At 50.1% G+C, this 22,714-nt stretch overlaps 1 protein-coding gene across 3 annotated transcripts; it reads left to right on the top strand.

Moving 5' to 3' along the window:
- The first annotated feature begins 903 nt into the window (after window positions 1-903).
- On the top strand, window positions 904-21,179 carry ZYX (zyxin). Of its 3 annotated transcripts, none has more exons than XM_050943790.1 (10): window positions 907-1,149; window positions 8,250-8,536; window positions 16,478-16,659; window positions 17,167-17,259; window positions 17,725-18,258; window positions 18,605-18,749; window positions 18,854-19,023; window positions 19,246-19,424; window positions 19,616-19,736; window positions 19,961-21,179. In XM_050943790.1, exons 2-10 carry the CDS (start codon window positions 8,272-8,274, stop codon window positions 20,069-20,071), a joined length of 1,800 nt encoding a protein of 599 aa, XP_050799747.1. In that variant the 5' UTR covers window positions 907-1,149; window positions 8,250-8,271; the 3' UTR covers window positions 20,072-21,179. The 3 variants fall into 3 exon arrangements, with proteins under 3 accessions (XP_050799765.1, XP_050799747.1, XP_050799755.1); XM_050943798.1 differs by lacking the exon at window positions 907-1,149 and adding an exon at window positions 7,441-7,613; XM_050943808.1 differs by lacking the exon at window positions 17,167-17,259 and having other exon boundaries at window positions 904-1,149.
- The last annotated feature ends 1,535 nt before the right edge of the window (window positions 21,180-22,714 follow it).

The raw sequence follows: 22,714 nt of genomic DNA, 5'->3' as shown, positions 1-22,714 counted from the left end.
AACTGGACTAGCCAGAGGATTGCGTCATGGTTACATTAGGATTGAGGGGCATCAGTAGAGCTGTGTGGGGTCCTCAGGGCTGTAAGAGCATGTCACCAGGGAGCTAAGTGGTCTGTGTGCTGGGGTTTGAGATAAGGGCCTGTTCAGTACTGCATACATGAGGAATTACATTATTTGCAGTATTGTTTGTTTTTTGTTTTTTTTAAACAGTGTCTGTAGGATCGGGAAAATCTGAGTCAGATTCTCTTGCAGCTGGTTGCTGTGGGGAGGGGGTGGGGAAGAGACGGAGAGGGACCCTGACTCACCAGAGCTGCCAAGTCTCTTCTTACATGTAGGGTTTAGTGGAAATGAAGTCACTGGCGGTGAGGGAAAAGGGGGAGGGTCACTGGGTGAAGGAATGGGGTGGGGAGTTGAGGCAGGGAAACACCAGCTGCTGAAAAAAGGAGGAAAAAGAAGGCGGCAGCCCCACGCTGGGGCAAGAGATAAAACACAAGCCCGCAAGGGGAAGCCTAAACTGAGGGGCTTTGACTAAGCTGGGGGCTGGGAAGAAGACAGGAGTGATTGGAAGGGGCCGGGAAACAGGATTGAGAGGCCTCGCAAATCTCGGGGGGTGGGGGGCAAGAGAGGGAATCCAGGAACAGAAAGTGTATGAAATATGGGCCTTCCACAAGCAGCGCTAGGAGAGAAAGCTGACACCTCCCGCCCCTGAAAACACAGAGGAAAAGGGGGGCGGCGGGTAAGGAGATGTTGATTTTAAGAGTGGGAGCGCTGCTCCTCTCCCTTCTCTCAACAGCCCTGGCTAGTGCATTCAGCCTCCCCGTTACCTCATTGCCACATTCCCTAGTGAGTGAGCTCAGCTGTTCACACAGCCTCTCTCCTTTTATGGTCAAACAGCTTTGCTTGGGCGAGGCCTTTTGCTAGATCCTAGGGAAGTCCTTGGGTCCTGTAACTCCACCCAGAGCCACTCCTCTTCCCCCTCCCCCTTTTTGGCAGACAGGCAAGTGAAGCAAGTCCAGATTGCTGTGCAGGGGGCAGAGAGAGCGGGACACTTAGCCACGGGGAGGAAGGAGTGAAGCTGGGCTTGCATTCCAGCAGCAAACTTTTATGCCAAGGGGCACCAGCCTTCTCTTCCTCAATTTCTCCCCAAAGGTGAGTCCTCTCCCCCACGCTTCCCTTGGAAAAGAGCTTGTCCTGGGTGAAGCTCTTGCCTCTTAGTTTTATTGTAACTTTATGCTTAGAAACTAAATGCATGTTTGTGTAGCAGGAAACGCCACCCCCAATTTCCTACCACACCCACGGGGCTGAGAGGCTGAACTTGCTGTTGTGTTTTGTGGTCTAGGCTGGTTGCACGGTTTGGGCCGTTCTTAGCGTTAAATTGATGCGTTTGACGTCTCTGTGTGTCCGACTTATTTTCCGGAGGAGCCTCAAACTTTTGAAAGCCTGAAAAACTGTTTGGTTGGCTGGGGTAGGTTCCTCCCCTCCCCTCCCCGTGAAAAAGAAATACCTTCCAAGTTGCCTCCTTTCTTTGCTAAAGGTTTAGCAGTGGGGGAGGAGAAGGAGCTCTGCTGGCTGGTTTGAGTTGAGACACTCTTCTCTTGTGTGTACGTGAGACCCCAGAGCCTTTTTCCAGATGTGTTTAGGTGGGGAAAGAATCCGTAACACTTTCGGGAACTCCTCTACCTTCCTGGGCGGGGATCTGAAGATAACTTGTGTCTGCCTGCAAAATTTGACTGTCTGCAGTTTGAAATATGTTTGCATGTTTCTTTCCTGCTGTGCAGTGAAGAAGGCAAGGGGGGTGTTTCGTTATGTGAATGTTCACTCTAGGCTTGGTTTGTAGCTTTGAAAGTTCCCCTTTCCCCGGTCCGATTCCTTGCATGCAGGGTTTAGTGACTGGAATGAACTCACTGGTGGGGGAAGGGAAGTGGGGGGGGGTGGTCACTGGGTAAAGAAAGAGGGTGGGGGTTGAGCAGGCAGACACCAGCTGCTTGAAAAAATAATTATTTTTTTTCTGGGGCTTTGTAACTTTTTTTTTTTTTGCCAGCCAAGCAAACTTTGCAGGATGAACCAGAGTTTGAGGGGGTGAAAATGCGAGTGGTGTGTGTGTGGTTTTTTTTTAATTTAAACAAACCAAAAAAATCCTCAAACTGAAGTAAACCAGCTTGATTCTTTCACTTCATATTTTTAATAGCACACCCCCTTTCTCCACTTTCCATTTGGAGGAGGCAGGTGACTCTGTGGGTGCAGTGCCAGAGTTACTGGATTGTGGTGATTTTGAAATATTGATCTCTCTTCTTCCCCCCTGCCTCCCCCCATTACTCCCTGCTTGGTGTGAGCTGATAGCCTCCATAGGGATTCTCAAAATTCATTGCACTGGAACCCCCTTCTAACAACAAAAATTACTGCATGACCCCAGGAGGGGGGAACTGAAGCCTAAGCCTACCTGAGCTCCAAAGCCCAAGGGCTTCAGCCCCAGGCAAGGGGCCAATAACCTGTGCCCTGCTACCCAGGGCTTAAAGCCCTCAGGCTGCAGCTTCAGCCCTGTGCAGTGGGGCTTGGGCTTTGGCCCTGGGCCCCAGCAAGTCTAAGCCAATCCTAGTGACCCCATAAAAACAGGGCCATGAACCACTGCTTCATAGGGAAGGAATCATTTTGGAGGATGTTAGAGTGGGTCTTCCCTTCCATGTTCCTTTCCCTACTCAAGGGTGGGATGTTCTGGAGACTGGGCCATGAAGTTCAGGTCATGGAGGCAGGAGCCTAAGACTGAGAGTTGGTTGGTTTTCCCTTTGGTGGGTCACCTAGTAGGTGTGGTTTTGGTCAGGGGTTTACAGCACTTACACAGAAAACAAAGCAGTCTGTGATGCCCTTAAAATGGGTTGCTTTCATGTAACCAGTGCAACTGTGGCCAGTGAAAGGATCTAAATCTTAATTTCTGCCCCTAATCAGTAGAGAGGGGTCATGCATAGGATAGCTAATAGTCCTTGCTTGAGGTTTTGGTGTCATCTGCTTCTACAGCTACATGGAGTCTTCTGATTATTGTTGTAGATGTCAGGAAATATCTTCCTTTGGGGTTTGATAACCCTAATTTAGGCTCAGGCTTGCCTATGTGACACTCCCTCAATAATTTTTGTATGCTTGAATAACAGGACTCTACTAATGCATAGTTCATAATTGGGGAGCTGCAGGTCAGGATTGATGGGTACCAGTAGAACTGGGGGAACCATATGTAAGGGAATTGTTATTCCCTTACTAACATTCAGTGGGGGCATTTGGTTGCTAGCTCCCAGCACTAAAAGGGAGGGATCGATGGCAAACCAGGACCCTGAGACTGACAGTCCCCAGGAACAATGGCGAGAGGCCAATGCTCCAGGTTAGCCTGATTGACAGGGTGGGCAGGCTAATCAAAGAGACAGAAGGCCAGGGTGGGTCCCATCCTCCGTGTGAGCTGGAATTGCTTGGGTCAGACAGAGTGGGGCCGAGCTAAGGCTGCTAGGAGCAGAGCTGCAGCCCAAAAAGCCAGAGCGCAGCCCAGAGGGCGCAGACCTGCCCACGGTGCAGAGCTGCAGCAACCAGAGCCAGAGGGGCCAGACAAGCAGCTCAGGAAGCAGGTGAGAGCAGAGAGAGTCACAGAAGCAGCCTGCAGAGCAGACCTGCCCTGGGAGCAGAGCTGTAGCACCTGGAGCCAGAAAAGCAGCCCAGGGAGCTGAAGGCAGAGCAGCAGCAGCAGCCGTGCTGGGGCTGGAGCAGCCTGGAGCCAGGTGCGGTAAGCAGCTGGGGAGAGCGAGGGGGACCCTGGGCAGTGGGCCCAGCACAGGGAGACGCCTCAGCCAAGAGGCTCTGCAGGCCAGACTTGGAGGGGATCATAACCCTGACAGGGCTGGGGTGACACTGGGGAGAAGGGTTCTGCGACCCAAAGCCTGAGAGTGTGTGGCGACCGCCAGAGCAAGTGTCCAACCCGCAGCATCCCTGCAGCACAGCCAAGGCCTGAGAAGGAGGCCTGGGACCTACAAGGAACAGATTGTGAACTGCCCTGACATTCCGGAGACACAGAGCAGGGTGATGTGTTTTTCTTTAACCTTTTCCATTTTTCCTTATTCTTTTTTTAAATTAATTGTTAATTAAATAACTTGTATTTGCTTTAAATTGTATGATGTGATCAGTGGGTCAGGGAGGTGCGCAGTGCAAAGAGTACCCTGGAGTGGGGACACCCTAGCCCCTGTCCTAGATGACCACAGCAGGGTTGGGGGTTGAGCCCCCCAGGAATCCTGGGCCCAGCCTTGTTGAGGTTATGAGGACTCTGCCAGACAGGAGAGTGGAAGGGGAGTCCTCAAGGGCAGGGAGGCCTCTGGGTAAAGGAAGTGGGAGTGAGGACTCAGATCCTTTCGCCAGCCCACTTCACCGGGGTAGTGCAGAAGCCAGGAAAGTTCCCCACAATAGGGGACCATTCCCTCGCTTACACATAGCATGCTCAGTGGTTTGAGCATTGGCCTGTTAAACACAGGGTTGTGAGTTCAATCATTGAGGGGGCCATCTAGGGATCTGGGGCAAAAATCTGTCTGGTGATTGGTCCTGCTTTGAACAGGGGGTTGGACTAGATGACCTCCTGAGGTCCCTTCCAACCCTGATAATCTATGATTCTATGCATAAGGGGAGGAGAGGTAGGTCAGTCTAAAGGCATGTTGCGGGGGAAGCTTCAGTCCCTGGCAGCTGCATTTTCCCCTTCCCTCTAGGCTATAGGGTGGTGGTTGGACAAACAGAAGATATGCCTTTTTGCTGCTTTTTAAGCAGAACTTGGGACAGACAGGGGCAGCTGTAGGAGAGAGGCTGCTATGAGGAGAGAGAGGCTTCAGCCTAGACAGAGCATATGGGGAAAAGGACTGCTCTGGGGTCAGGGAGATGGGAACAGCTGCTAGGTATCTAAGATATCTACATGAAGCAGCTGATGTCCCACAATCCATCTCTTTAAAGACCAGCCCCATAAAAGAGTATGATCATGAGGTGAGTAGGATGTGATCTTCAAGTTCCTATAAGGGGAGAGGATTTTTAATGGCAGAAGGCACTTAAACTAGCAAGTAAAGGCATAAGAAGACCCAGTGGCTGGTAATTAACCATTGGAACAGTTTACCAAGGTACCTGGTGTATTTGCCATCACTTGGAGTCTTTAAATGAAGACTGGATATTTTTCAAAATGATATGCTTTAGCTCAAGCAGAACTTAGTAAGAAGCAGAATCACTGGGTGAGAGTCTGTGGTCTGTTATGCAGAAGGTCTCAATAACGGTGGTATGGCCCCTTCTGGGCTTAAAATTTGGTAATCTACTCCCCAGCACCCTTATGGATGGTTGATACACCCGGTGCCTGACCTTGGGAGAAATGGCATCTTGTGGTTTCAGTCACTTAGGGCCTGTCTACACTGGCACTTTACAATGCTGCAACTTTCATGCTCAGGGGTGTGAAAAATCACTCCCCCCTCGCCCACAGCAAGTATCAGTGCTGTAAAGTGCCAGTGTAGACAGTGCACCAGTACTGGGAGCTGTTCCCCTTGTGGAGGTGGTAGTGCCAAAGCAATGTTAAAGCATTTAAATGTTAGTGTAGACTAGCCCTTAGTCAATGCTGATGACTCTTCTTCCCTCCCTGACCCTCAGCTGGATGTAAGTATGACCAGGAGAGGGAGGGCTGGTGAGGATTGGTTCCGTTATAACAACTAAGGCCTTGTCTACACCACAAAGTTGCAGCGCTGGTGAGGGAGTTATAGCGCTGCAACTTAGGAGGTGTACACATCTGCAGGGCATCACCAGCGCTGCAACTCCCTGTTTGCAGCGCTGGCCGTACACCTGTTGAAACTCGGGTGTAGAGGATCCAGCGCTGGTGATCCAGCGCTTGTCATCAGGTGTAAACACTCACCAGCGTTTTTCTTGACCTCCGTGGAATAAACAGGTATCCCAGCATACCAGAGGAAGCCTCTCTGGTAATCAAGCAGGTCTCCTTCCCCGCGGTTTGCAGGGGGGTTCGGGGAACGCGAGAGCAAACCGCGGGGAAGCAGGTCTCCTTCCCCGCGGTTTGCTCTCGCGTTCCCCTAACCCCCGTGCAAGCAGATCTCCTTCCCCGCGGTTTGCAGGGGGGTTCGGGGAACGCGACAGCACACCGCGGGGAAGGAGATCTGCTTGCACGGGGGTTCAAAAAACACCGAAGCAAACCGCTGGGAAGGAGACCTGCTTGCAGGGGGGTTCGGGGAACACCGGAGCAAACCGCTGGGAAGGAGACCTGCTTGCACGGGGTTTCGGGGAACGTGAGAGCACACCGCGGGGAAGGAGACCTGCTTGCACGGGGTTTCGGGGAACGTGAGAGCACACCGCGGGGAAGGAGACCTGCTTGGGGGAGGGGGGGTGTTCGGGGAACGCTGGAGCAAACCGCGGGGAAGGAGACCTGCTTCCCCGCGGTTTGCTCTCGCGTTCCCCTAACCCCCCTTGAAGCCGCCCAGCAGCGCTGCAGTGTGGCCACATCTAACACCACTTGCAGCGCTGGTTGCTGTAAGTGTGACCACTCTGCAGCGCTGGCCCTATACAGCTGTACTAATACAGCTGTAACAACCAGCGCTGCAAAATTGTAGATGTAGACATACCCTAAGGCAAATATCTGAGATCTGAGCACCCCACAACTTGAAAGAACTTATATAGGTAAGTGGCCCACGTAGGTCTCCTCAGTGATAGCAGCACCGTGGAATAGCTGCAGGAGGACTATTTGCATGTTGGGGTTGTTACAGCAGCCTATCATCGTCCATGCTGACTGTGCAGCGGCTGGCACTGTAGAAGAATGTTGTTCAAAACAAACTAAGCCCAAATGCTGGCATCCTTGCCTATGCACCCTTGGGAGCATTATTGTGTGTGGTCAGCATGATAAACTTAGTGCCTCTCTGGCCTGGACACCAGCATGGGGGGGAAATTCTAGCAATGTGGGCTCTTATTAGGAGATTGCCACTCGCTCCTGCCTGTTGTGAGTTTGGAAACATCCTGAGAGCAACTTGAGTGGTGGTTTGGGATGGGGGAGGGGAAGGGAGGGAGATGGGGGGAGTTTCAGGTTTGCTGCATACAACTTAGAGAACTTGCTTTTCAGGACATGGCTGGGCTTTGATCCTGGGAGTGGAAATATGCAGCTTGCTGTACTCCAGCTAGACCCTAGTAAGATACTATCTGCAGGATGGAGCTGTGAGCATATTCTGGGGCAAACAGGAAAGTGCTGCTTGCTGTGCTGTACTAGGCTGCACCCCAAGGGGGCCAGGCCATGGATGGGCTGGCTTTAGAGCAGCATCTATACTGCAGGGGCTGGGAGGGAGTGACTCTAGGAATGTGTCAGTGAGGCTGGCTGAATCCAGGAGCTGCTTCCTGCAGGAAGGGGCAGGGCCAGGGCGGGCAGCCGTTGCAGCCATTGAGGACGCTGTAGGAGCTCTTGCCTATTGCTACAATGACAGGAAGGGACAGCAAGACAGAAATGACAGCAAGACAAAGGGCTTGGCTAGGGAATGTGTGACACTATGGAATCCCCCAGGCTTCCTTTTGTTCTGCTTGTGCTGCAGCTGTTGGAGCTTCCCCACTGACCAGAGGGGGCTGGGGGCCTACAGGTAAAAGGATGGGGGTGTGATTGTGAGGAGAGGGGCTGCAGGAGGAGAGGATTGGGAGAGGTGGACTGACAGAGTTGGCTGGTGACAGGCTTGGGGCTTCAGGAGGGCAGAGGTGGTGGCGTGATGCAAGGGGTGCTAAAGCTGCGTCTTGGTGTGTGGGGTCTCCAGTCTGAGGTGTGGGGATCTGAGCCATCTGCGGAAGGCTGGCTTCTCTTAACAATTCTCTTCTGCATTGATCCCAGCTTTGTCCTTCTCTTGGTTTATCATTACTGCCCCTCTTTCCCCCCCCCCCCACTCCATGTTTGTTAACCCCATTCAGCAAAGGGTTGAAGGTGGAGAGAGTTTATTGGCGCTTTGACCAGTTGTTCTTTCCCTGCATCCCAGTGAGGAGAAGAGGTGCTTGTTCAGGGTTTGGCTCAAGGTCAGACAGCATTTCTTGCTTCAAAACATATTTCTGTCTCCCAATTCTGGGGGCACCTCAAGCTCTACTCATGCCCCTCTGAGCTCACTCAGGTGCACCCACCCTCCAATTCTGTTTCCTGCTGTCCCTTTCTCCAGATTCATTTGCCCTGGTTTTCCTCTGCAGGGTCAAGTCTGATCTCATGTCTGTGTCTCCACTCTCCTTCTGCCCCCCAGGTGCTGAGCAGCCAGCAGCAAGATGACATCATCTGGTAGCCCAGGAACTCGAATGACTTCCACAGTCAGCATCAATATTTCCACCCCAACTTTCTACAACCCGCAGAAGAAGTTTGCACCAGTGGTTGCCCCTAAGCCCAAAGTGAACCCCTTCAGAGCTGGGGGTGCCGTACCTGGGAATGCCTCAGAGCTGCCACTGCCCCAGCCGTCTGGGGCTGGTGCCCAACGTGCTCAGATAGGGAAAGTGGGGGAGATCCCACCAGCTGCAGCACCTCTGCTTGCTGAAGGTATGTGAGATCCATAAGGTTTTACTCGCTCCATCTGTGGGAGCTGATGTGCGTTCCTGCGTCCTCAGGGCGTATGGTCTGTGCCTGGCCTAAACAATGAATAAGGGAGGAAAGAGGGGACACAACTTGCTACGAATAATAGATGGGTGCTCATGGTGGGACTGCAGCAGGACTCCAGAGTGGGATACAAAGGGGTGGGTGTGGGTGTGGGGAGGGTGGGGGAGGACAAAACATGGGGAAACAATTCTGACCACCTTGATCTAGAAGTTCATAGCATCTTACTCCTCAAGAGGAAAGGGGAGTGGAGGGGAAGAGAAATTCTGGTCTCTCACCAGAGTCTGTAGGAATACCATAAATATCAGTGTAGGGGGCGGTTAAGTTGCAGGGGAGAATTCCCCAGCTTGGCTCACTGTGGGGATAGCTCACACTGTCTTCCATTTCTGTGATTCATCCCTCACCGCACTCTGTAGCTTGTCTCAGATTGTGAAAGCTCTTCTCTTTTGGTCTCACTCATTTCCTGCCATTTCACCATTGTACATACCTTGCCTGAGTGGGTGGAGTAGTTGCAGGGGCAGATGGGAGGTGCCATAAACAGGAACTGAGACATAGCGGTTTGCCTCCCTGGGTTTTGTTTTCTCTTGTGTTGGTTGTGTCCCCCCCTCCCCTTAGGGGCAGGGTTCTTGTGTCGATGTGGCTTTTACTTTAGCTCCTGATACCTATCGGGGGGGCCCCTTTTTGCTCCTCTGAGGCCACCTGGTGATTCAGCCCCCATGCTGGACCTGGCCAGTGCAAGCCACTAGGAGTATTGTTACTACCCGTGTTCTCCTTGGCATCCTTATATATCACCACGTGCTCATTGGGTTTGTCTTGACTAGAATAGGTGGTGTGATGTTGTCTACACTCGCCTTTTAGAAGATGGTGATTAAGACCATGTCCACTTTAATGTCTGCTAGCTGGTTAAGTTAAAGTCTAGCAGACAAGCTAGTTGATATTCTAACACCATCTTTAAATCCTGCTTAAGACACAAAGTCACAGAGGAGGTGGATGGTGCCTGCCTCTCTCTCACCCCCATACTCCCTCTTTTATTTTTTGACAGTGTATCTGCATTGACTTCAGTGCTGTTCCTGACCGTACTCCATCGGTAAAATGAGCAGGATTAGGCCCCCACTAGCTTTTATTTGGCGGTCAGAATGAGGAACTGAGATGGGGAACTTTTTCTCTTGCCTTCTGAGCTTTTTCTGTTTGTTTGCCCTACTTAAACGCTCAGTCCCTGTTCCTGAATTCAGCCCTCTGTGGCTTCAGTATTTCTTCAGATGTATGCAAGTTCTGGGCTGAGTGTGCTGCAGCCAGCTCAGAATGTCCATGGAGATGATGGCTTGCAGTGTGTGGTCTGTCATTGCAGTAAGAGACACTGACTACACTGGGAAACATTAGGTTGGTAGCAGCCTATCCTGTGGCTGCTCTTTACCAAGGTCAGTGGCTGTGCCAGCTCCAAGAAGCTGTGGTGTTGTCCGGTTGTGGATATTAAGCAAGAGTAGAATGAAGCAGTTTCTTGATGGGAGGATAAGAAAGTTGGGGGTGTGCTTTCTTCCTTCTGAGTCAGTAGTGACCCCAGTGCCCCATGGTGATGCTATGCTGCATGGAAGCATGGAGGTGACTGGATAGATGGTGGTTCATTGAGTTATATGCCTAATGCAGTACTACAGACCTGGGCGTGGGCTGAGGGGAGGGAGGAAAGAACTTGAACAGAACTGTGTGTGTGTGTTTTTAAGGGTGCTATATGCTAGGAAACTAAGGTTACATTTTTTAAATCCTTAGTACTGCTTTGTGCGGTACCCGTTCTCCCTATTTTACTGAGGAGGAAACTGCCTATTATAAAAGTCATTTCACCCTTAAGCATCAATGTAGCTTTATTAATTAATCTCTGAACTGGGAGTCCAGAGAGCTTTGTGCTCCCACTTCTGCCACTAGCTCACTTGGACTAGGCACTGCTTCAAACCCTTTTTCTCCAGCTGGGAAACGGGGATAATATCCACTGCATGGGCTGTGAAACTCATTTTGTCAGTGACTGAGTCTGGCTGTTTGTAAATCACATACCAAGTCCTTGGAAAGGAGTTGTATAAATCCAAAGCTGCCCTATTAGTGCCACCTATTGGGACAAGGCTGGGACTAGCTTTCTGCTTTGTCCACTAGATGTCTGTGTTTCTGTCCGAACAAGATGGCTGCTTGAAAATGGCAGGGTGATCATGAGAGTATTGGCTATTTTTAAGACTTTTTTAAAAAGGAGCTCCTGGACTATTGGGAGATGCAAAAGCCCTTACCATAAAACTCCAACAGCAAACAACCAAACTTTCTCATTGAGAGCAGACAAAACATCAGGCCAGCTGGGAGTTTCTAGCCCAAACAGTGGTTAATATAATATTCCAAAGAAACCCCTAGACTTTCCCAAATGTTGGCAAACTTTCTTTCCCCCATAACATCCCTATATCTAAATTCCCTGTCTGATTCACTCAAACTTGCAACAGAAGTCTAAGGGCAAGAGGTCAAAGAGAAACTTCATGCAGATTGGTCTGTGAATTTTGAAGCTTAATTGTGGAGATACTTTCTCTCCATAGCAAAGGCAAAGAGAGAATGCCATGTTAATGCGGAAAATAAATACAAGATCATGTAATGCAGTGCTTAACTATGTCAACGTGTGGCCTGTTTTTTATACAGGAGGTCAGACTAGATGATTTAATGGTCTCTTCTAGCCTTAAAGTCTGTGAAACTCAGCCACGCTGCACAGACAGACACACAGACATAACCAGTATTACACAAAAAATACAAGTAGTATAATGTTAAATGGGAAGACAAATGCTACTGCTGTGCAACATGGCAAGTTAGTATTGCTATAAGAATTCTCCTATCTACTATTGAGGATTAAAATCAAGTTAGTGCAGGTGCAATAATTAACCATTAATCCTTTATGAATAATGGTATGAAGCCCTTTTAGTGACTAATTTATAATCTCTGCTGATACTGCACGCACCATCCTGGAGCTCTTGGTTCCACTTCTGCAAACTGCTTCGTGTTGTTTGAGCAACTATTTTCTTTTTGCATTCAATCTTCCAGCAATCTTTCCTTCCCGAGTTGAAACAGCTAAATGGACTTTGCTCAAACTTTCCATTCAGGTGGTGGTGGTGGGGTGGGGTGTACGTGCATGCAGAAACCAAGGTTTGACCATTCCATTTCCTGGTGGCAAGTAGGAAGCTTTCCCTGAGTTGGGGGTCAGATTGCAGGCTTGGGGTGAAGGTGATGGTATTCTTTCATGTTCTAGGTACAAAAATAAGCTCTGCCCACTTGAGGAGAAAATGAGATGGCTCTATCAATAGACTGTGCAGATGTTCAGAATGTTTGTGTTCCACGGGGCTTTCTGTACTTGGCTCCCTCCATGAGCTCTTCTGGGTGCATTGGGTCCTGCTCCTTGAACAGGGTGGGGGGAAAAAAGTGGTATCTCCCAACTTATGGTGCCAAAATGAGCTTGTCACGCATAGTACTTCCTTTCATTTTTTTACATACATTGAGTGGAGAAAGAGCTAACAGTGTTGACAGTTAACTTCAATACCAATTGATCCTTTAACAAGTGCTTAGATGAATGGGGCAGTGCCTACATCCCTGAGTCCTTGTTTCAGGCTCTCTGCAAACTCAAGCAGACCGTGCTGCTACGGTTATGCTTGTTTCACATTTTCATGGTTTTCTTTGCGACCATAACAGTTTGCCTTCCTTTAAAAAAAATCAAGTCTGAAATTTGGAGAATGAGAGCAGCTTGAGAGGAAGTCTGCATACCACCGAATTCATGGTGTACCTTGGCTAAAAGGAAATCTTACGCGTTCAGCTTTGAGAGTGTATCCTATCCCTTGTAGCTTTGAAGAGAACCTCCGAAATGTGACTCAGCATATTGCTGATGATTGAGTCTAACTTTCCAAAGTAGTAGCAGGTCAAAACCAACAAGGCTTGACAGTTTCACTTCTGCTGCTCCTGCTCAGAGTTCTGTATCCAGCAGTGGAATGGACAATAATCAGGTCAACTTCATGCTGCTAGTCAGGGGTAACTATAAGCAGCAATAGAGGCACTGGATCTAGGGTAAGGGATATAGCAGTGGACACTTCCCCTTCCCAGCAGCAGCCAGAAGCCTTTGTAGCTTTGGGTTATGGGGAGGAGAGAATGCAAGGAGATTTCTCCTCACTTCTAGAAGGTGGGGAGGAAAAGAGGGTACAAACTTCTCATCTCTGGTGGCTAGAGGATCCCCTAAGCTGGGACCAGGGACATCTGCTTCATAAGAACCTCAACAACTGGAGGAGAATTGAGCTTTTTACCAGAGTATGATCCCCGGACTTGTAGGTCCCTTCCTCTTTCATCTCTATCTCTGTCAAGAAGGTGTCTTAAGTTTCTCAAGTCCTTGTGGAGACCAGGCACGGGAAACTTTAACCCCAAAGGCAATGCTTCTTTCAGCTACCAGAAAAAGAATAGTGGCTTCCAACTGCACCCTAGTGTGTGGTTTGTGTCATGGGCCAGATAGTCTAATGCAGTGACTCTCAACCTTTCCAGATTGCTGTACCCCTTTCAGGAGTCTGATTTGTCTTGTGTACCCCAAGTTTCACCTCACTTAAACTGCTTGCTTAACAAAATGACAAATACAAAAGTCATAGCACATTAGTACTGAAATTTTTCACCATACAATTAAAATCAACAAATATTAAACTGAAATGTAAAGTATCAGAGGGGTAGCCGTGTTAGTCTGGATCTGTAAGAAGCGACAGAATCCTGTGGCACCTTATAAACTAACAGAAGTATTGGAGCATAAGCTTTTGTGGGTCAATACCCACTTTGTCAGACACACACTCTGTTGCTTTTTACTGAAATTCAAGTACATAGTATATAGAGCAGTATAAACAACTCATAGTACAAACTAAAATTTCATACAGACTTTGCTATTGCGTTTTATGTAGCCTGTTGTAAAACTAGGCAAATACCTAGATGTACTCCCCTGAAAGACTTCTGCATACCCCCAGGGGTACATGTAACTAGGGTTGAGAACCACTGGTCTAATGCACCAGTTCCTGAACCTGTTTTCTATGTGTACTTGCTGGCAAGTTATTTGATGCTGTTTGCTTGGCTTGATCTATATAGTTTTCTAGGCTCTTCATTGCAACAAGCCTGGGTGCCTGCAAAAGTACTGGAAATGAGGAATAGGCACTCTAACCTTGTGCCCTAATGGGAATTACTATGTAGGAGTAAAAGAGGAAATGGAAGGTCACCTGCTAGTGGGAGAGGATCAGGCATTGGAGGAGCATGTGCAGGAGAACGAGGAGAAACTTAAATAAGGGTGAACATGCATGGTGGGGTATGCACACCCCATCCCCTGCCAGAGTGGATAGTGAGGGTGTGGACACTGCGGTTACTGTCTGACTGTCTCATACCTCACCACACACAAGTCCAAGGGCCAGAGTGAAAGCAATAGCCCTTGGGTTTGGGGCAGCATGGCATAGTGGCCATTATTCAAGGGGCTGCTAACAGGGGGGTGGTGACCCACGTAATGAGGCTTTGGGCCCACCTGGCTCCACTGGACCCCGACCCAGGACCCTATCGGTGGCGGAGTGGTCCACCACTGGGTCAGCACAGAATCCCAATGAAACACAGGTGCTGACCTCACACAGGTGGGGAGGGGGGGAGCATATCACTTGCTCACTCTCCCTGAGTCACTTCCTACCATGCTTCCTGAAGCTATAGTCCGTGGGCTATCAGGGTCTCTGGGCTCTTCAGCACAGGTAATTCCCTGGGGCTTCATTAGCCACCGATCCAGTCTGGTTCTTGGGATCTCCGGCTCCTGCAGCCAAGGACTGTGGTGGCTTCTCAGCTGGAGGCTCCACCAAAGGTCCTCCCTCTCCAGCAGTCAGTCCAGACTGAAATGCTCCCTTTTATACTGGCATAGCACTTGGAGCATGCCCAGTATGGTCTGAGGGGCAGGACTTCCTCTGCCCATAGTGTGGTGTTAATCCCTTCCAGCACACTGTGGGGTATGCACACCCCATTACAATGTGCCATAACTGATTGATTTTTTTTTTAAATTGCTATCTCAAAGAAGACCTACTTCTTGTAAAAAATAATTAGGATAAAATATAACATGGTTTTATAAAAGGTATATCGTGCCAGACCAACCTCATATCCTTCTTTGAGAAGATAACCAAGTTTTTAGACAAAGAAAATGCAGATCTACTCCACCTGGCTTTCAGGAGGACACCTGATACGGTTCTACATGGGGAAACTAGTTAAACTGGAGAAGATGGGGATTAATATGAAAACTGAAAGGTGGGTAAAGGGTAGACAGCTGGTCATACTGAAAGGTGAATTGTAACCTCCCTCCAGCATGACTAGTGGAGTTCCTCAGGGAGTGGTCTTGGGTGCAGTCTTATTTAACACGAATTGCTGGCCTTGGCATAAAAAGTGGGAGCGTGCTAATAAAATTTGTGGGTGACACAAAGCTGGGAGGTATTGCCAACACAGAGGACCACCAGAATGTCATACAAGGTTTGAATGACCTGTTAACTGGAGTAATAGAAATGGGATGAAATTTAGTAATGCAAAGTGCAAGGTCATGCATTTAGGGAATAACAAGAAGAAATTCTCCTGTGAGCTGGGGATGTATCAGTTGGAAGAGACAGAAGAGAGAGACCTGGGTGTATTGGTTGATCATTGACAGCCCATAGTCATCCTATGTGCTGTGGCTGTGAAAAAGGCTGATGCATCAGGTGAGGTATTTCCAGTAGAGACAGGCAAGTGTTAATACCATTATACAAAGCACTAGAGACCTCATCTGGAATATTGTGTGCAGTTCTGGTCTCCCGTGTTTAAGAAAGATGAATTCAAACTGGAACAGGTGCAGAGAAGGTTTGCTGGTATGATCTGAGAAATGGAAAACCTTCCTTATGAGAGGAGACTCGAAGAGGCTGGCTTCTTTAGCCTAACCAAAAGAAGGGTCGAGAGGGGTGGGGGGGGATGATTGCTCTCTATAAATACCGAGGAGGGCGAGGAGTTAAGAGCCAGTGTTGACACAAGAACAAATAGGTATAAACTGGCCAACAAGTTTAGGCTTGAAATTAGATAACCCTCCAAGGGGAGCTATGTGGGGGGGAGGGGCAAGGGAAATCTAACTTCAAGATTGAGTTAAGTTTGTGGAGGGGAGGGGATGGGATAATAGGCCATATGCCCCATCAGGAACTGCCAGTACCAAAAATACCCAATGGCTGAAGATGGGACTCTTGATGGGGAGGGCTCTGAGTTACTACAGAGAATTCTTTCGCAGGTGAGTGGCTGGTGAGTCTTGCCCACATGCTCAGGGTCTAACAACTGATCACTATATTTGGGGTCAGGAAGGAATTTTCCCACTGGTCAGATTGGCAGATACTGTGGGTTTCTTTCACCTTCCTCTGCAGCATGGGGCATGGGTCACTTGCTGGTTTGAACTAGTGTAAAAAGTGAATTGTCTGTAACTTGAAGTCTTTAAACTGCATTTCGAGGACTTCCATAACTCATCCAGAGGTTATGGATCTATTACAGCAGTGGGTGGGTGAGTTTCTGTGGCCTGCAATGTGCAGGAGATCAGACTGGATGATCACAATGGTCCCTCCTGACCTTAAAGACTGAGTATAAAATGCATCAAATGCTTTGGTAACTCTCAAAGGTGCACAGTTACTGTTTCTTTTATGCAATGGCAAATATGTTGGGAATGGTCTCTGTGTGATGCCAGGGTTGTGGGATGGGAGTTAGCGACCCCATAGTTTGGCCGTTCTTATGTCCCTAGTCTGGAAAGCACTTGATCTTTTGTCTGAATGTTGCTGGAAAAGCATGGTTAAAACCTGTCCCCTTTTCTCCTCCCTCCCCCCACTTTCTTCTTCCCTGCAGAGCTGCCACTGCCACCTCCACCCCCTCCAGGAGAGGAGACAGGCATCTCCACAAGCAGTGCTTTCCCACTGCCCCCACCGCCATTCGAAGAGCCCTTCCCCCCAGCCCCAGAAGAGGTTTTTCCTTCTCCCCCTCCCCCCATGGCTGACGAGGGGCTTGTGACTGGGGTGCCTGACCCACAGGTAAGTATAGCCATAGCTGGTCTGGGGTTCATTTCTTAGGTGGGCCACTCTCTAGTTGCCTGTGTTCTGAACACGTGCAGGCAGTTGAAAGGGCTGCATGGCCTTGAGTCAACATCTCTGCAGACACACCTCAGCACTGGGAAGATGCTGGGAGCAGAGAAGCGCTCTCACTTCCGGCACCTCCTCAGTGTTTTCAAAGTGCTTTGTTCCTGGGGAAGTCACTGCTGTGGCACCATCTGTCTGGGCCTGCATTCTGTACTGCCCACAGTGCTTGCATAGCATGTACCTAACCCTCACCATCCCCTCTAGTTTTCCTGTTGCCCAAAATCAGTTGTAGGATTATGCTGTGATCCCAGGCCAACAGCATTCTGTCCCAGCAGAGGACTGTGGGGTAGGGAACCTCACGGTGGGATAGAGGATGTCCCCAGGTTTGCAGCTGTTCCTGATAAGAGTGAGTCACATAACACGCCCTATTGCTCCTTCCTCCCCCATTGGTTGGTGACACAGGTGCGTGGAAAGATGAGTAGCATTGATCTGGAGATTGACTCGCTGTCCTCCATGCTGGATGACATGGAGAAGAATGATCCCTTCAAATCCCGGGTGAGCTGCCCTCCAGGGTGCATTGCATTCTCTGGATGGGTCATGTTGAAGGGGAGGGGTGGTAGGCTGGTTTCACTAGGGCTAAGGGGTCGGAGGGGATGGCTGAATGAGGACTGTGTGGTAGAGGCCATTACTGAAGTAGGAAATGGATAGATAAACCATAGAGGGAGGGAGCATAGCTGGAAGGGTGAAAACTTCTCAGTTGCAAGACAGTCAGGGATAGCCAGATAGATGAGGTGGGATATAAGTCAGGGAGGAGAAAGAAGGGCAGCTCTAGCCTCCCTTCAGTCTGTGGGAGTGGATGAGCTCAGTGTGTGTCTAAGGTTGGGGATTGCCTCAAGCAGTGATGCAGACTCTCCAAGGGCCTTACGCTGAAGTGCATCAATATGCTCTGCAAAGCATGGTGGATAATCACTTGCATAATACTGATTGGCTGTCTGTTCTCCCTATCTCTTCTCCTTGCAGGTGTCTCCTGGATCCACAGCTCCCCTGGAAATATCTTCTACCCCTAAAGGCCATGTAGAAATCATGGCTGCACCTAAAGATCCCCCAGCACCTGCATCTTTCCCCCCCAAGTTCACCCCAAAACCCAGTGGAGGCTTCACGCCAAAACCCTCTGAAGTGGATGTGGTCCCTGCACCAGCACCTTGGGCAGCCCCACAACAGCATAAAGACCCCCCAGCAACACAGTCCAGAGCACCAGCCCCATCTGCACCCCTTCTTCCCTCAGCCCAGCCTGCCCCTAAATTTACCCCACCCACTGTTGCCAGCTCTCCCAAATTTGGATCCAAACCAGCTGCTGGTGCTTCTGGGGTCCCCACAAACTCCATGAGATTTACTGCCCCTCCCCCCGCTCAGACCCGATTCACAGCCCCTTCAGCTATGGGCTTGGCTCCAAGGCCCCAGCCTCCCAGTTTCACCTATGCCCAGCAGCGGGAGAGACCTCAGGTGCAGGAGAAGCCACATCCCACAGGACAGCCTGCTGCCTCACGGGACATGGTAAGGAGCAGATCCATGCTCCAGATGGCTTGTGACCGGGAGTGTGTCGGGGATCGGGGGGGAGGGGGTGGAAACAGGGTTGCCTCCAACATAAGGAAAGTTAGTACTCATCTGAGAGGGAGCAGCTGAGGAAGAGACTTCATTGTGTCTTATGTCATGGGAGGAGGCAGGCAATAGTGGAGAAGGGTATTCCCCAGAGATACCTGGGAAGGGGGCAGGCATTGCAGGGTGCTCCTAAGAGATACTGTGGCAGTGGGGAAAGGGGCACAAACATGGGGGGAGGGAGGGCTCGCATCCTCCAGTAAGTGCTTTCTGGCGCTGAGTGTCGTCTTCTGTCTTTCTGCAGCACAGGGCTCCTGTGGTCACTGGTTCAGAGCCCCCCAGGGGAAACTCCTCCCTGACCATGAAAGAGGTGGAGGAGCTGGAGATGCTGACCCAGAAACTCATGAAGGATATGGAGCACCCACCCCATGCGGAAGCTTCCACTTCTGGTGGGTGCTGGCAAGTGAGGTCCCCCTGTGGAGAAGCTGGGTATTAGTCTGGGTTGTGGTGGCTATCCCCCTTTTCTCTAACCACCTTCTCCCTCCTATGGCAGAGCTGTGTGGCCTCTGCCGGAGGCCCCTGTCACGAACTCAGCCCGCTGTGCGTGCCCTTGACCATCTCTTCCATGTGGAGTGCTTCACTTGCTTCAAGTGTGAGAAGCAGCTGCAAGGGCAGCAATTCTACAATGTGGATGAGAAGCCCTTCTGTGAGGACTGTTATGCTGTGAGTGATGGAGGGGCCCATGGTGTGGGGCACTGCTGTGCTGGAAGGGGAATGGGCTTGGGGGTGTTGCTATGCTGTGAGTGGGCACAGTGCCCTGTGTGGCTGCCCTGCCCCAGTCTTCCCTCCCTCAATTGCCTGAAGGAAGGCTACCCTTCCTGTCCAGGGATACTGATGGGTTGGGCTGCTCGTGGCTCTGGCTCCCTTCCCCTGTTCTCTCCCTAGGGTACCCTGGAGAAGTGCAGTGTCTGCAAACAGACCATCACAGACCGGATGCTGAAGGCTACAGGCAACTCATACCATCCCCAGTGCTTCACCTGTGTGGTGTGCCAGACCCCCCTTGAGGGGGCGTCTTTCATTGTGGACCAGGCCAATCAGCCCCACTGTGTGGATGACTATCACAGGTAGGCAGGAGGCATCTGGCCAGAGGAGGAGCCAGCCCCACAGGCAGGTAGCCTCCCAAGAGAGGAGTTGTCCTTTTTCCCCCCACCCTTGCTGCTCGGCTGCCTCTCCGCTCTTCTGCAGTGTTTGACTGGATCCCCATTGGGAAGGCTGCAGTTGTCAGTGTCTCCTCTCTCTCCTCTGTGTGCTGCAGGAAGTATGCCCCCCGCTGCTCGGTCTGTGGTGAGCCCATCATGCCAGAGCCTGGAAAGGATGAGACAGTGCGTGTGGTGGCCTTGGAGAAGAACTTCCACATGAAGTGCTACAAGTGCGAGGTAACCAGCCTCTCCTCCAAATCTCCCTCCGTTTCCCCTACATCCATCTCCTGTCCATGTCTCACTATGGCCTTGTCCTGTTCTCAAGCCTGTCAGCCCGCACACGGGGCCTTCCGTGTGCATCTGTCTCCCCCCCTGCACCCCCCCAGTGTCTTGTTCACATTAGTGTGTGTTGTCACTGAACTTCCTGTCATCTATTTTTTTTTTTTTTTTCCCCACCCCAGGACTGTGAGAGGCCCTTGTCTATTGAGGCAGATGAGAACGGCTGCTTCCCCTTGGATGGTCACGTACTGTGTATGAAGTGTCACACCACTCGTGCCAAAGCTGCACGCTGAGGGGCTTGGAGTGGGGTATGCCTTCGATACCTCTCCTCCCCCATACCAATGGCCTGCATTCACCTGCTCTCAATGGTCCAATCCCTTTGCCCCACAGAGCACATTCCTACTTAGATACCTTGGCAGTGATCCTTCCTTCACACAGGGATCACCACCCCATATCCCCTTCTCCATGCCAGGCTCCCCCTCTGCAATGCTGCTTTTCCTGGTCCCAGTGCATTCCAGACTGGGGAGTGTGGGAGATTCCTGTTTCCCCTAAATTGCTCTAGAATGGACATTTCAATAGTCCTGGAGGAAATAAGTTGGCCTCTCCAACCCTGTGCTCTCACTCCTTCAGCTCTGCCTGGTAGAGCTAGGCAGAACTACCTAGTGGTTGTGTCTGAGGCTAAAGGTATCTTTGCTCCATGGAGCAGTACATATATTTGGCATTGTGAGATGAAGTGCCCGTCTCTTCAGTGCTCCTTTCTCTGCTGTCTCCCTCTCATGCCTATGCTCCTAGATATGGGTATTTCTGAGAAGAGTGGAGACAGAACTTGGTGGGCAGCCTTGCTCCCTGGGTTGGAAAGAGTTTTTAATCTAGGTTATAGCTTTCCTGCCTCTGTCAGATTTCACGAGCTGGCTGATCCTGTCTAACATTTTTCCCTGCCAGATAAACCTATCAGTCTGGGGAGAGGCCTCTCACTGGGTTTGGAACCCTCTTCCTCCCCTCTCAGAAGGTCTCTACTCCCCATTTCCTTTCACTCAGTGTCTTCCTTGGTGCTTGGCCCAGTCGCTTGGCATAGCAGACTATCCAAAGGATTTGTGTTTACACAAAGGACTCCTAGAGCTCATTACTGGGCGCTGGCAGCCCCCACAGGGAATGGCCCCAGGGTGCTGGCAGTGACTCTCATACCACACAAGGTTGGAGGAATGTCTCCCCAGGTACCAATAGGGGTTGCTCACTGTTATTGGGAAGGCTGCAGTGATAATTGCAATGTCCTAATGAGCTCTGCCTGTCACTAGGGCGATCCCCTCTTCCTGGGCTGGAATTGCTCTCTGACTGAAAGGGCATTTTGGATACTGTACTTTCCAGCCACTGTGTGCATACAATAAAACATTTTTATTGAAATCTTCTCCTTTGGTCTGTTAATCCAACCTTGTGCACAAGAATCACCATGTTCCACCACCATACAGCTATGAGATGGAGAGTTGCTGGGACAGCAATGCTGTCACTTCCCCATTCCTCACCTGAACCCTGGGGCTATGGATTCTGCCTTTGCATTGGCAATGAGAAGGGCTGGGTCTCCCCACCCTCTATTATTAGCTTCCTCTTCAAACTGCGTAAGCTCAAACACTCTCTATGAAAATCTGGCTCTTAGCTCAAAAGTATTTAGACATATATTGATGCAGATAAGACACCTGCTTAGGTACCTAACTTCTTTTGATGCATCTCTAAGAGCCTTAATACTGAATATCTGACCCTAAAGCTCTCCATACTTTTGATAAGGTTAATTGTTCGTTCTCTGGACCTTCTCCAGAATTGAATGGTGCCCAACCCTGAATGCATGTCCTTCTTTGGAAGTACCATAGCGTCTCTGGGCTCTTTCACAATGCTGCTGTTGTATCCTCTGCTTTTTGACACCTAAATCTTATGGATCTAGCCCAAGTGACACAATTTTCAAATCTCCACTCAACTACTGCCTAATCCTCTAGGCACCTCAACAACTTCTACTAAAGTCCCTTAGATGCCAAGTTTCTGCCAATGAGCATGTGCACAGCCTCCTTGGGTGAGGTGCCCAGGTGCTTATCTCACACTTAAGCACCAGTGGGATCCTCAGGAGGGGGGAACGCCTACTTTATCTTGCCTGTGGGGCCTATTCCATTCAGAGTTCTCCAAGCATGCCAAACACCACACAAAATGGTGGGAGGGGAGAGTAGTGGTGGTGTCCCCTCTAATTCTTAATCCACTGGTTAGAGCTCTCAGCTGGGATGTGGGAGACCAGGTTCAGTTCCCCCTCTGCCTGATGTGGAGAAGGGATTTAAATTTGGGTTCTGTCTCCACGCCCCCTCCCCCACCCCCTGCTGCACAAGAATGCCCTAATCACTGGTCTATGGAGGAGTCCTCTCTATGACCTTAAGTTACAGAGCAGAACAGCTCAAACAAGAGAATGAGAAGCATGCCCCATAGACCAGTGGCTAGAGTATTTGCATGGGAATGGGACCACACAAGTTCTAGTTTCTTCTCCACTTCAGGCAGAGGGGGCAATTGAGTCTGGGTCTCCCACAGCCTGGGTGAGTGCTCTAACCCCTGGGGCAAAAGTCATAAAGGGGGAGGAACAGCACCACCATCTCACTGTTTGTCTGTTTAAAAAACAAAACCACCACTTGCCTAGCCCTAGCAGAGGGGTTTGTGGCTGTGAATCCTGAGCAGAGATAGGCACCTAACCTGTTAGCTCTGTCTAGTGTCTCTGCAGCACTCAGGAGTGAAAAGTGGGACAGTCTTTAGATGCTATAGTATGAAGCTGGGACTGTGCTACACATGGTGTAGCAGTAGAGAATGAGGAGGGGCCAGTTTCTCATAGTAATTTTTCTGAGTAGAACCACATTTTGTCTCCCTCTCACTTGCAACATGTTTTATGTTTAACCAGTACAGTATGTAAGTTG

Source organism: Gopherus flavomarginatus, chromosome 1 (genome assembly GCF_025201925.1).
Source record: "Gopherus flavomarginatus isolate rGopFla2 chromosome 1, rGopFla2.mat.asm, whole genome shotgun sequence".
Classification (NCBI taxonomy): domain Eukaryota; kingdom Metazoa; phylum Chordata; order Testudines; family Testudinidae; genus Gopherus; species Gopherus flavomarginatus.
Note: the sequence above shows the minus strand (reverse complement) of the source record. Positions and strands in the feature narration are given on the sequence as shown.

What these genes read in the sequence shown, in the direction of transcription:
- ZYX (XM_050943790.1), top strand. Translation starts at nt 8,272, where the DNA reads ATGACATCATCTGGTAGCCCAGGAACTCGAATGACTTCCACAGTCAGC. An exon ending in AGCACCTCTGCTTGCTGAAG is followed by an intron (nt 8,537 to 16,477) that starts GTATGTGAGATC and finishes TCTTCCCTGCAG; the next exon opens with AGCTGCCACTGCCACCTCCA. An exon ending in TCTGTGAGGACTGTTATGCT is followed by an intron (nt 19,024 to 19,245) that starts GTGAGTGATGGA and finishes TTCTCTCCCTAG; the next exon opens with GGTACCCTGGAGAAGTGCAG.